This window comes from Rosa rugosa, chromosome 6 (genome assembly GCF_958449725.1).
Source record: "Rosa rugosa chromosome 6, drRosRugo1.1, whole genome shotgun sequence".
Classification (NCBI taxonomy): domain Eukaryota; kingdom Viridiplantae; phylum Streptophyta; class Magnoliopsida; order Rosales; family Rosaceae; genus Rosa; species Rosa rugosa.
Genome location: NC_084825.1, coordinates 28,473,226 through 28,486,990, shown reverse-complemented (window position 1 = coordinate 28,486,990; position 13,765 = coordinate 28,473,226). Strand labels below are relative to the sequence as shown.

General features: G+C 38.7%; 1 protein-coding gene and 1 long non-coding RNA gene across 5 annotated transcripts; one reads left to right on the top strand and one right to left on the bottom strand.

Annotated features, from left to right (window-relative positions):
• Window positions 1-575: 575 nt before the first annotated feature.
• LOC133714683 (cysteine-rich receptor-like protein kinase 25) lies at window positions 576-6,943 on the bottom strand. Its single transcript, XM_062140895.1, has 7 exons — window positions 5,974-6,943; window positions 5,635-5,763; window positions 2,380-2,501; window positions 1,884-2,094; window positions 1,541-1,781; window positions 1,290-1,443; window positions 576-1,163 (listed from the first exon to the last, which is right to left on the bottom strand). The coding sequence occupies exons 1-7, from the start codon at window positions 6,803-6,805 to the stop codon at window positions 855-857; spliced, it is 1,998 nt and encodes a 665-aa protein (XP_061996879.1). The 5' UTR covers window positions 6,806-6,943; the 3' UTR covers window positions 576-854.
• On the top strand, window positions 2,939-5,042 carry LOC133714689 (uncharacterized). 4 transcript variants are annotated; one of them, XR_009848790.1, is made up of 4 exons: window positions 2,939-3,222; window positions 3,302-3,454; window positions 3,563-3,626; window positions 3,712-5,042. It is a non-coding gene; the product is annotated as an uncharacterized LOC133714689 (long non-coding RNA). The 4 variants fall into 4 exon arrangements; XR_009848792.1 differs by having other exon boundaries at window positions 2,939-3,231; XR_009848793.1 differs by having other exon boundaries at window positions 2,939-3,454; window positions 3,712-3,825; window positions 4,808-5,042.
• Window positions 6,944-13,765: the final 6,822 nt, after the last annotated feature.

The following is a 13,765-nucleotide window of genomic DNA, read 5'->3' as shown; positions in this document are numbered from 1 at the left end:
GGTACACGGATGCAGACTGGGCTGGTGATAAGACGGACAGACGGTCTACATCTGGGTATTTTACATTTGTTGGAGGAAACCTTGTGACTTGGCGCAGCAAGAAACAGAAGGTTGTTGCTAGATCAAGTGCGGAAGCTGAGTTTCGAGGTATGGCACATGGAGTTTGTGAGATGTTGTGGATTCGTAATGTGTTGAAAGATTTGGGTTTTAAACTTAAGAAGCCTATGGACTTGCATTGTGATAGCACGTCTGCCATTGAAATTGCTCGTAATCCTGTACAACATGACCGGACTAAGCATGTGGAAGTAGATCGACATTTCATTAAGGAAAACCTGGACAAGAAGATTGTCTGTTTCCCTTTCGTCTATACAGAAGATCAGTTAGCTGATATTCTTACGAAAGGAGTGTCAAGGAAAGTGTTTGACAACTCAATTGGCAAGTTGGGCATGATTGACATCTATGCACCAACTTGAGGGGGAGTGTAGAATATTCTGTAAATATTTACTTTCCTTGTACATGTAGATTATATATTCTGTATAATTGTAGGAGATTTTTTTCCTAGTAGGATTACACTTGTATCTCTTTATAACCCTCCTATTTGGAGATGAATAATATTGAAGCATTCCAAACATATATATCGAATTCTTATTTTCTACTCTCAGTTCTCAGTCGATAGTCAAATTCATTGAAAAAGAATAAAAAAAAACAAGAAGAAGAAGAAGAAGACTAAGATCAGAGGAATGAAGGATGGAAACGGAGCTGGCCGATATAATGAGGCAATGACAATGCCATATATGTCCAGGCCAAAACCAAGGGCTCCATGAATGAATGAACTGCAACAATTGTCATCTAACTCAGCGTGGGATATCATCAGAAATCGTCAAACCATTGACAGAGCAACTAAGTAAATCCCCTAATGTATGGCGGTGATCATTTATAGATCTTCCTGTAAAGAAGGCAGGTCGCTCAGGTTTGGAAAGGCTGATACTTTCACTCTTTAACATTAGAACAACCGACGACATGGTTGGCCTATTGTTTGCGTCTTCTTGAACACACAATAATCCAATGTGGATGTATCTCATGAACGCCTTTGGATTGCATGAACCCTTCAGCAATGGATCCATCAACTCTAACACTTTTCCTTCGTTCCATAATTGCCAAGCCTGCAATGAGCGTACATGTCAACAATATAATTAGTTAGTTCTAATTAACCAATTCAAATTAACTCCTATAGCTATAACAGAAAGATCGAATTGACCAAATTAACAAAACCGCGGGTAAAAACTTACAAAACTAAGAAGAGTCAGTGCAGAAGTCGTGGGATGAAAGCCTAAAAAGTTCTTTCTTCCTGTTAGGATCTCAAGCAAGAGTATTCCGAAGCTGAAGACATCAGATTTTACAGAATACAATCCCTCCATAGCATATTCTGGAGCCATGTAACCGCTAAAATAGTTGCAAAATCACATAAAATGTCAAAACATAAAACTTGAGAGTATTTACTAGGTAATTGTATGTACGTATATAATTAGTTACGACTTACTAAGTGCCGACAATTCTCCTCGTGCTTCCTTGCGTTTGATCATCAACTCCAAACATTCTTGCCATTCCAAAATCTGAAATTTTTGGATTCATACTGGCATCCAACAAGATATTGCTAGCTTTCAAATCACGATGTATAACTCGAAGCCTAGAATCTTCATGAAGATAGAGGATTCCTCGAGCTATTCCTCCTATTATGGTGCAGCGTCTTGACCAATCCAGTTGTTCTCTTTTTTTGGCTTCTACACTCTCGCAATCAGCAAATATAATAATGACAGTTAGAATTTATAAAGAATTATGTACTTTCTCTTCAAATTAAACTTATTATTATGATATTCACTTACCAAATAGAAAAAAATCAAGACTTTTGTTGGGCACATATTCATAGACAAGTAGTGTTTCTTCTCCTCCCAAGCAAAACCCTAGAAGCTTTACGAGATTCCTGTGTTGAAGCTTTGCTACCAATAAAACCTCGTTCTTAAACTCTCGTACACCTTGTCCAGAGCTTTTTGACAGCCTCTTCACAGCTATTTCTTGTCCATTATCAAGTGTTCCCTGATGAGTTATATGTATAGAACTTAGTTTAAGCAATCAATCCTTTTCCATTCCATGCCCAAGTTTTGAAACTTCAATTGTATGCACATCTTGAAACTGAAACTAAGAAAAGCATGTATTCTTTTTTCACACTTCTTTTTTATCAATTTCCCCTTGAAAATCCCCAAGAATTTATTAAAAATGTAATTTTCCTATCTACAATTGTAACTGGAATTTTGAATTCTACTATTAATCCCATAAGACTGCATATATCCTTAAATTTCTGAAGAATGAAAGGATTTGTACCTTGAAAACTTGACCAAATCCGCCTTCACCTAACATGTTATCGGCAGAAAAGTTTTTTGTGGCAGCTTCGACAGTTCCCAAGTCAAATTGCAAGGATTCAACAGTTGTCATATCATTTTCGGCTAATCAAGAAAATTAAAAATGATTTTTTTAGAAAATTAGCTAAAAACATATAAAAAAAAAATAAAGAGATACTGTAGTCATAAAACAAAATGTATTAAAATGTGGATAATCAACAGTACTCCCTTTTTTTTTTTTTTGAAATGACAGTACTCCCTTTAATATGGACAATACTTAGGTTCACCCCTGTGTGAATGAGCATATTCACACTCTCTTGCGATTAACGCATAATAACTTTATAATTTTCTAATCAAACTATTCATGTTGTATCACTATTGGAAAAGTGATCTTTCACGACATGCTATTTACGGCGTGTATTAAATGCATGCCGTAAATGATGATCATTCACGACGTACAATAAAAACACGCTATAAATAGTACTGCTTTGTGACTTTTTTTACGGCGTGCACTAGATGCACGCTTTTAATGATATAATTTTTTCATTGTTTAAGATGGACCTTCCCTGCGCGCTGTAATTATGCAGAAGCGCGGCAAGCACCGAAATATTTGGTTATAAGTTAAACTTCCCTCTCGAATGAAAAAGAAGAGTTAAACATTAGGATTGAAAGAGTGATCAGTCCTAAATCTCAGCTCTCTCTCTCTCTCTAACTGTCCTCTCGATCCGCCGAAAGCCCAAGCGATATTCAGAAGTCCGACGCCGACTCAAGGACCGATGATGCTTCTGGTCGATGACGGTGACGAGGAGCGTAGCGATGTGAGCTCGTCGGTGTCGTAAGCCCTCTTTCCGTTCATCTCCAAACCCTAAGTCCAACCAATTAAACCAATTGTTCTGGATTTGTAGGTATAAGCATCGGAAAGGCAGGGTATCACCAAGGCTGCGACGGGCCTGTTCTCTATGTCGGCCAGAAGAGATCGGAAATCAGGGATTGAAGAAGAACCTCCTCAATGAAAGTGAAGGCTTCGGAAACCCCGAAGAGCGGTCACGAGGTTGAAGGTGCGTGAACTTCACTCTGTTTTTCTTTGTGCTTTTCGAATTTGAGCTTTTCTGGAATCGTTTTGATTGCATTGGATTGAAATTGATTGCGATTCTGTTTGAATTAAGTACATTACACTATTTGATTTGAGCAGCGCTAGGGGTACGCCTTTGAAGTTCACTCTCGGAAAAGGTGAGGGAATGTTTGGCCTTTCACTTGTATTCTAATAAATTAATTAAGTTGTGAGCTGATTGAATGTGATTTGTGGTTGCTGCAGGTGAACTGTTGAATTGAGCTTCTGAGTGGAGTTGATGCTACCCTACCACAGCTTCGTTTTTGATGACTTCCACGCTTTCCATCACTCGCCACAGTTACGGTTGGCTTCCAGAAGGTGATTTCATTTGCTCAATGTGTGTGCTTTAGATTTATGTTGGAATGAGCGATTGTTCTGGTGGTGATGAATGTTATTGTTCTAGAGCAATAGTGGTGCCTTCTGGATTCTTTAATTTGTCTTGCTTGTCTGGTAAAGTCCACATAGTTAGTCTGGATTTGTTTGGATATGCCACTTTTCCAGTTAACAATTTATCCATCCTAATATTATAGTATTATACTTATTTTCACTTTGTTGAGATGTAGTACTTGTAACATCCCTCAGGGACGGAATGAATCTTGTCAGTTATGAATATGTGGCATTGCCAAGATGCAAAGAAAGGGGTCCTTATCCTTAGTGAGGTAATAACTATAAACTTTCATGGTTCCTCCTTTTTCTTCTCATATTTTGAATTGATTTTGCTTTCTATTTGGCAAAACTGAAAGTAGTACAAAAAAGAAAGAAGATACAGATCACGACTCAAATAAGCTTGAGATTCTGAAATTATGATATTGGTTATGTAAAAGTGTCTCTTGATTCTGTATACAAAGAGTTAAACTTGTATCTGATGCCATGGTTGTTGCTCAATTGATATCCAAGCGAATGAATGGTCAAGTATCATATCATTCAGTACCTTTCAGTTCTGACTTATCACTTAGCTTTTGTCCCCATTTGGGGAACTATGAGTTACCCTTTCTTCGTTTATGGATTTACATGGCTTGAATATGAAAAGGGGAAGATTAGAGGCTAGAACTGAAAATTGGCAATACATGAAACCTTTTAGAAATGGTATGGAACTTTAGTATGAGAAATCTATTGCAATGAAGGACTTGAAGAGTAGAAAGCCAATGTAGTCTAGTTTTGCTCGGAAGAGAATGAGAGCTTGCATTTTCAATTTATGAGGTATTTGATATGACTGCTTTTGATATCTCCTTTTGTTTTGGCACTGATCCAGCATCTTCATCACATTAGTTACTTGATATATATAGTTTCATAATTGCAGGGGTTAATTGAGGAGTGGCTCCAATGGTGACAGCAATATGTTTGGCTCCATCATTTCTGGCAACAGATTGAGTTCATATGTTTGTTTTAGTGTATAGGTTGAAAGCTGGAATGCAGTTTTCTATAGATTAGGATCAATAGGTATTGTTATTATATATGTATTCTTACACTTCAATAGTTTTGTAATTGAAGTGGATTATTAACATTCAATTAAGTGTTTCTTTCTTTGTTCTACTCTTAGTCTGTTATACATGTTTTCCTGGACAGAAATGAATTGATATTTGTTATTCTTTTTTTTTTTTTTTTTTTGAAATCAGAATGACATTTACGGCGTGCAATGCGTGTTGTCAATTTAGCTTATTTACGACGTGCAAAGTGCACGCCGTAAATTTTTGCACGTCGTAAATTAAAAGTATCATTTACGACGCGGTCTTTAAGGGCCTATTTTTGCACGCCGTGAAATGTCATTTACGGCATGTTTTGCGTGCCGTAAATGACCTTTTTTCCTGTAGTGTATAACATAATACAAATATTAGCTCTGTAAAAAAATCAATCAAATTGAAAACTTTTTAGTTATTTATTTCTATAAAATAGATGGACGGTTCATCATAATTATTGTAGTAAATGTTGTTAGAACCATCCATTTGTTTAATTCAATTAGATAATTAAACGATTTCAGATTCACTTGATTTTTAACAGAGATGATCTTTAAAGACTAATTTAAGATATGGACTGTTGGATTATAAATTTATTAAGTAAAAATATGTTAATAAACAATGGAGGTGAATATGCTCATACACCTTAGGAGTGAACCTAAGAATTTATTACCTTGATTTTGCTGTCGTTTGGCTCTTTTTAATTTGCGAATGAAACATCTGGCCACAACCACAACTAGCACACAGAGAGCAACGGGAGCAAGAATGCTAGGAATGACTATGGATGAGAGTTTACTTTTTCCTGTTTATTCAATAAAATTTTCAAACCATTAGAACTGTAGAAGTGAAAAAATTACGAAGAGTAACTGCTAGGAAAATCTTTGTCAATTCTAGATTCTCATACTCAGAAGTATAAGTTTTCATCAGATATGTAGGTGATTGATCAAAATTTTCTTGATATTAAGTGAGAGAACACTAGTAGATCGAGTATACATATGGTAATATAGTATACCTTTACGTGCCGTTGCCACCGGGGCTGGCGGAGGAGGTATATCGTCCGTTATAAGCGCCTGTGATGTGTAGAAGCGGTACAACTCGAACCTAATATTACAACTTGGATACATAACCCTTCCCCCTGCTTTTCCAGTACAACAACCTGGAAGTTGTGCTACGGCTCCTCTTAGACACCGATTGCAATCAAAGGTGGACAGATCCTGTGTGCACTGTCCGAGGGTGTACAGCGTGATATTTGACCCTGTAATATTTGCTTCTTGGGTTGCAAACTTTTCAGTGGCGTTGATAACCTCTAGGACTACCCCCATCATGGTCTTTGATAGAACCTGGTTAAATTGGGCTGTTCTAATATCCCCAACCTGCGTCAAATTCGCTGTGTTCCACATGTACAACCCAGGTGACTCTGACGCGACAGAAAGGAATGACCGGTTAGAGTAGCGTATCATGCAGTAGTCGTACCATATAATAACCTCTTTCTCGACGGGACAGCTTTGGACAACCTCTGAGGCTGCGTTGTCCACGCAGGCTCGGCAAACTTCTTTGAGCACGTCACCGCGGCAGAGGAAGAGGCCGTACACGGTCTCTGTTGAGATCTGGCCGCCAGCAGTGGCCCTGTAAAAGCCGGTGTCAAGGGTGGCATTAGAGACAAGGGAAGACAGCAGCTGGTCGCGATTCGATTGGAAGGTGGAGTTTGGGGTGAAGACGGTGGTGTTTGGGCAGAAATGGTAAAGGTAATATTGAGCCTCAGTAGTGCACAGGCTAAGCGAGCAAAGCATCCAAAGGAAAAAACGGATCAATATTGGCGTTCGTTGTAAGGGTAAAGAAAACATTTTGAGGTTATTTTATCACTTTAGCTCCTCCCTCTTCCTCTATATGCGCATTAGTGCATACAATCGCTATATCTCCCAGGTTAGCTATCTGCTTGACTTGGGCCTTGTGATGACTTCAATAGTAATTAGGTTGTCGCTTTTATCGAATTGTTTCTTTCAGCCTTCCCTATCGCGTGTTTTTGTGCTCCATGTAAAATTGAGTTTCTTTTAATTATTGTGGGCTACTAGTAATTTTAGCTTTAATTGTATATGTTTATGTAGTTATCTATTATAAATAATTATTTTTCTTTTGGGTTTGGTCGTTTGGATGCTTCTAAGCCACTCATCTAGATTAGAACACATTGTCTACCCTCCTCCATCCATCAAATTGTTCCTGTGCCCTTTTCTCTCAACCACACATCACTTCTCCTTCCTCTTCTCTTTTCTCTTTTGCAATCTGACATATATAGTGACCTTCATTCACTTACCCAAAGGTTAAAATCTGCATGCAATAGCTTTGAAGAGATCGGTGTGAATTCCAATGCCCGAGAATTTCTCCATCTATACAAAGCTTGACTTCTGTAAGTTTAATTTTCTCACCTTTCAAAACCTAATTGACTTTGATTAAACTACTTCCAATAAACTGGAACGTGATTTGGCTCTGCTCCCAACCACTGGTGCACAAGCTGTTCTTATTATAATATGTATAAATATAAAATTTATTATGTCATAAGCGAACATAATCAAAATAAAAGAGAGGCAAAGTTCGAACCTCAGACCTCATGTACAAAAGTTTTGCTCTCAACCATTAGAGCACCAGCTGCTCTCGTTGTTGTCCTTACAATTCTTTTATTTATTCTATCATAAGCGATATAATAAAAACAAACCCCGAGCCCCTCGAGCACGTGTCTTTTTCGAGATTCACAAAAGTCAAATCTGCTTTCGGCTTCTCGAGAATCATTTGGTTCCCCCACGCGCTCCACACGCGACAAAATCTTTTCTTTTTCGCAATTTAATCTGTTTTTCTGACATTACTTTTGACTTTTCTCGTCGACTAACTCAAGCCTAACTCTTCCTCCACACTATAATCCAGATCTCTTCCTCCACCTGATAAACTCAAATCTCTAACTCCTCCTGATAAACTCAAATCCCCAACACCATTTCATCAACTTCAATCTTTCTAACAGCAATCTCTCTCAAACACTCATCATCATCGTTCTTCAATTCTCACATTCTCTCAGCCCGACACCAATGGAACCACAAACCTAGAAATCAATGGAACTACAAACCCAACAACCAATCGAACGACAAACCCAACAATCAATGAATCCACAAACCCTACAACTAATAGAACCACAAACCCAGCAACCTCTAGAACTACAAATCCAGCAACCTCTAGAACTACAGATCCAGCAACCTTTGGAACTATAGATCCAGCAACCTCTGGAACTACAGATCCAGCAACCTCTGGAGGATGGAGGAAGCAACCAAGTAGCCGGGAGGAGTAGTACCCGATGGACTCCTACTACAGGTCAGCTAAGAATCCTAAATGAGCTTTTCTACAACAAGGGAGTTAGGTCCCCAACAGTAGAACAGGTTCAGAGGATCACTCTCCAGCTGAAACTGTATGGAAAGATCGAGAGTAGGAACGTTTTTTATTGGTTCCAGAACCACAAGGCTCAGGAGAAACAGAAGAAGAGGTCCACTTCGAATTTTCCTGTGCCCAAGCAAAGATTAGGGTTTGTTGGTAGATCCATTAATCTCAATTTTGGATCAACGAGTTCTACTGTCATGGAACAACGAGGAGAAGGTCATCAGGAGATCAAAACCCTTCCACTGTTCCCCATGCACAGTGAAAACATCATGGGTAATATGAAGACTACTTCCGAGGGAGGCAGCAGTTAGGCTACTACTCCGGTGGCTCTCCTATTTCCCTTGAGCTCAGCCTCAAACCCCCCGGGGCTGCTAACTAGGCTTAGTATAGTGTAGTCCTTTTTTTTTTTTTTAGTAGTTAAAATCAATAAGATTGAATGTATATTGATACTTTTCCAAAATCACAACAAACACTCAAATAATTTCGAACACAACAAGATGAGATCCAGCCTCGTTCAGCCCGTCCAATGATCTGTGGACAAAAAAAGTTGCGCTCGTACTTCTAGTAATTCCTCAAAGCTTTCTAGATTAGTCTCCACTCCTACGTAAGACATACCTAGATCCACCAATCGATACTGGTACAACACTCAGTATCTCACCCATTGCTCACACGTCGACACAATGTCTCTTCACAGTCAATCCTATCACAAGGTCATATCAATCTTTCCATATGTCAAACCATACACAAAGTCTATCATAGTAGCAATGAATCATGCATCACTACACAACAATAGTCCTACCATCTCAGAACACAATCAAGATAAAGTCTATCCTTAACTAGCAAGATAAAGTCTATTATAAATAATTATTTTTCTTTTGGGTTTGGTCGTTTGGATGCTTCTAAGCCACTCATCTAGATTAGAACACATTGTCTACCCTCCTCCATCCATCAAATTGTTCCTGTGCCCTTTTCTCTCAACCACACATCACTTCTCCTTCCTCTTCTCTTTTCTCTTGTGCAATCTGACATATATAGTGACCTTCATTCACTTACCCAAAGGTTAAAATCTGCATGCAATAGCTTTGAAGAGATCGGTGTGAATTCCAATGCCCGAGAATTTCTCCATCTATACAAAGCTTGACTTCTGTAAGTTTAATTTTCTCACCTTTCAAAACCTAATTGACTTTGATTAAACTACTTCCTATAAACTGGAGCATGATTTGTATCATAAATTCCATTTTGGTTGGCTGGATTGCTATTGCATTGCATAGAGTGGGTGGGGTCTGTTGACTACAGAAATAATACCACACTACACCAATTTACTGAGAGAATATCTTATTCAATTCAATAACAGACTGTTGGCTTTATAGCCTTACAAGATGAAGGAAACAAAGGCAGTAACAACCACGTTTTACACGGCACGTGGAGACTAATTGAAAGGAAAGAGTCTAAACCCTATCTGCAAGTCTCTAAGGAATAGGGTTTTATTTAACAAACAGATAAATGAAACTTGAAAAACAAGAAACAGTAAAAACTAAATGACTGTTAAATCCTAACAATCCAACAGGGTCCTTGTGTTTTGGAGGTTTGCCCGACCTCTCTCGAAAATTTTTGGCTGCTGATTCCTAAGGCTTGAGGTAGGGAAAACAAATCTTTTTCTTTATACTTTTTATGAACATTAATTGATTTGTTTAGCGTTTACCTATTATTTATTTGGAGATTCCTATATTTTGTGGTGACCCCGCAGTTGCCATCTCCAAGTTATTGCTGCTCTGTCAGCCAAGGTTAATGGGTTGGCAGGGTAGGCTTCTTTCAAGGGCTGGGCTTACTCAACTTGTGCAATATGTTTTCCAAAGCATGCTTCTTCATAGTTTTTCAGTGTATCAATGGCCTGCATACCTTGTGAAAAAAGTTATCTTCGTGGGCGCGTAATTTTATATGGTCCTGTAATATTGAGACTCGGAAAATTGTCGTTGTTGCTTGGACACAAGTTTGTGCTCCGAAAAACGAAGGCGGGATTAGTATTTGTGACGTAGCAACTCTTAATTCCGGGGTTGTTTTGAGGTTTGCATGGGACTATCTCACTTCTTTGACTCAGTGGGGTGATTATATGCGGACTCGTTACCCTTTATTATCTAGGTCCAAAGTCGGCAGATAAGGGCGAGTTAGTCGGCTTTTGTGGTGGGAAAGCCGAGCAAGGTAACCATTAAAAGGAAGAGAAGGATCACTTCTGCCACACTTACCTCAGCAACTAGCTACCAACTCCCTTTAGGTGCTTCAAAGGTTCAACTAGGTAGCCCTGTAATATTATGCAATAACAATTACAGGGTGTTTGACTTGGGGTCTTGAAGGACCGTTTAGTCAACCAAGCTGAACCCAAATTTAAACATTCTTTGTCATTCTCTGAATAATTGAGAGAGACATATATCTCAGTGGTCATTGTGTTCATAAATTTAGTGGAAGAAGAGGAAGGAGACAAGGAAAGGAAAATGTATTAAACATGACTACATGATAACTGGAAGATGGGGGACGGGAGTCTTGGCCAGCTAATGTGTGGGACCAGTTTTCGCCATAGGATTTACTGGTTTCTGAAGATTGTCTGTTATCTCCAAAGGTGTTTCGGATTCTGCTAAGGACTCGATGAAGCAGACCATTTCTACTATGCTGGGATTGCTCCCGTCCGATCAGTTCTCCGTCACTGTTAGGGTTTGCAAAGCTCCCCTTGATCGCCTCCTCGTCTCATCCTTAATCACAAGGTAATTCACATTTCAAATTCATTTCCGAATTTCGAAATTTTGTGGGACAGTTGTTTAGGTAAAGCAGAGTAACGGTGGATTGATGGAGTTCCCGGCAGTGGAATTTTCACTTTTACAGATGACAAGAGGATTCAGAAAAGAAAATCCATTTCTCCGGAACTTTTAAATGCTATAGCAAAAGTCTCCCTTGTTACTCCTTTTTTTTTTTTTTTTTTTCAAATTATGCTTATTGATCATGTTGCTAGGATGAGCTTTTGACAATTATGAAATTCCGACAAGCCATCTGTCATTCGGAAGAACTTTACAAGCCGCAAGAAATTGGGCAATTTTTGCAGGAGTTTACTGGGATTGAAGAAATTTATTTGAATAATGGGGACAAAGTTTCGAAATGGAGCGAATGCTTTGACAAACTTGTCTTTCTGGCTTTGTTCGTCGACATGGCATGTCAGGGACTATTCTCTACTTACATAAATTATACTTTTCTGTTTTCTGATCCAATTTATATTGAAACACATAGACTTAATTAGCAGTATTAATTCATGGTGATTATGAACATATTAAGAGACAAATCAAGTGTGGCTGTTGTTGAATTAGTCAATTAGACTTGTCTTAGCCTGGATTCAATGGGACTTTTCAACAGTGCCAATTGATATAGAACTCAGTATTTATTCTCTCCTAATAAACTTTTTACTGGGGGCAATAAAAACTAAACTCAATAAAATTCAATAAACTTTTATTGCCTCCTAATAAAAGATTTTAAGTTGATGTAATCTTCTCATCTTATTCCTCAATCAAAATTTTATTTGTCTAATTTAAAGAACATTAATTAGAGATACACTTTATTTTCTATTTTTATGCCAGGTTAATATGGTCTACTACTCAACCCAAGCTTTCAAGCTTGTTGTTACATTTAGAATATAATAATGTAGTTCTTTTCTCAATCGACATAAAATGATATTTCGATTGGTAGATTCTAATACATTTGATTAATTATGTCATAAAAACAAATTGATTCTAATGCCAGGTCATCATTAACCAAAGAAAGATAACATATTAATCTTTACTGAAGGAATAACTACGTACTGACCCTGAATTTACATCTTTTTTTTTTTAATTGAATAAGAGATTAGGTGATATTAGCTCCTCGGAGGCACACGATGTAAAGAACAAGTCCCACCCTCTATCCCGAAGGAGAAGGGTTTGCCACACTCTGGGAACCCACCGCCCGTCCCCCTATTTTTATTTTATTAATAACATAAAAAGAAAATACAACCTAAAGAAGGGGGACATACACCTTGTAATACCCCGACGCTATTAATTTCTTGAAATTATGGGAATTAATAAAGTATCATTTAGTACAATTTTGTGGTTCGAGGTTGGAGCGAAAATGGTTCGAACGATTTTCTTTTCGGAAACTGAACGTTTTAGGGGATGTCAAAGGAGTTGACTTTTTATGTAACGTCCCGAACCCAAATTCACCGGTTTACTAGTCATTTGGACAGTAAACGGTAATTTGTTTTACTTTTACTCTTTTTCAGCAACTTTAGTGGCCCTAAAAGTTGACTTTTTGTTCGGGTCAAAATTTGGGAAAATGTTCTTCATGGAAGTCGTAGAGGACGTTGAACCGAGCGCGTGCATATGTGGTTCGTAAAAATCGGAGTTCGTATGCGAAAGTTATAAGCGAAAGATTAAAGTTACTGTTCATGGTTACTGTTCACGGTAACTTTCTATATATATGGAAAGTTACTGTGGTAGGTTTCCATTTTCGGAAACCTACCCCCCGAGATTTTCTCTCTCCTTCCCTCTTCCCCCGCGTCGGCCCTCTGCCCTTTTTCCTTCGATTTGCCGTCGTCCGGCCACCAATCGGCGAGACACCGGCGGCTGCCGACTCGCCTCCTCCTCCTTCACATGCTGGTGGTCGTGGGTCGTCGCGATTTGGCCGTAGAAGCATGAATTGAAGCTTGGAAATCTACTGTAGCAATTCGGAAGTTTCGTCGATTTCCGACGGTTCCGACCGTTTTCGGCCACCAAACCACCGTCGAAGGTGCGGTTTTTGCCAAGGATCATTTTGCCCCTAGCCTTGAGCCACGATTTGCAGTGTAGATGGAGAATTGATCGAAACCCGATCCTAGGGTTCTTGGAATTTCTGGGTTTTCTTCACCGGCCAAATTCGATCACTTCAAGGTAAAATTGGAACATGTTGTAGTTATGAAAATCGTTGGGTCTGATGAGTAGGTGGTACTGCCAAAATTTGGTGGCCATTGGAGGTGGTGGCCACCGGCGCGTGAGCCCCACGCGCCGCCACTGTTGGTGGCGCGTGGAGGCGTGTAGGGCAGTGTTTTAATTCCAGTTTTTAGCCCATTAAATTCTATAAATGTTGTAGAGCTTGTATGTGAAGTTTGGTGATTTTTGGGAGAAGCTTGGAATTAATTATGAATTTTTGAAGTTTAGGGTTTCGATTATCGAATTACGAGAATCCGACCGTCGGATATCTCTCGGTTCTGCTTTGGAACCTTTAAATTAACGAATTGGTATTAGTGGTATAATTTGGGCTGAATCCGAGGAGAATGGGAGATGTAATTTATGAGGAATTGAGTTTAGGAATTATATTAAATTGTTGAATAATTATTC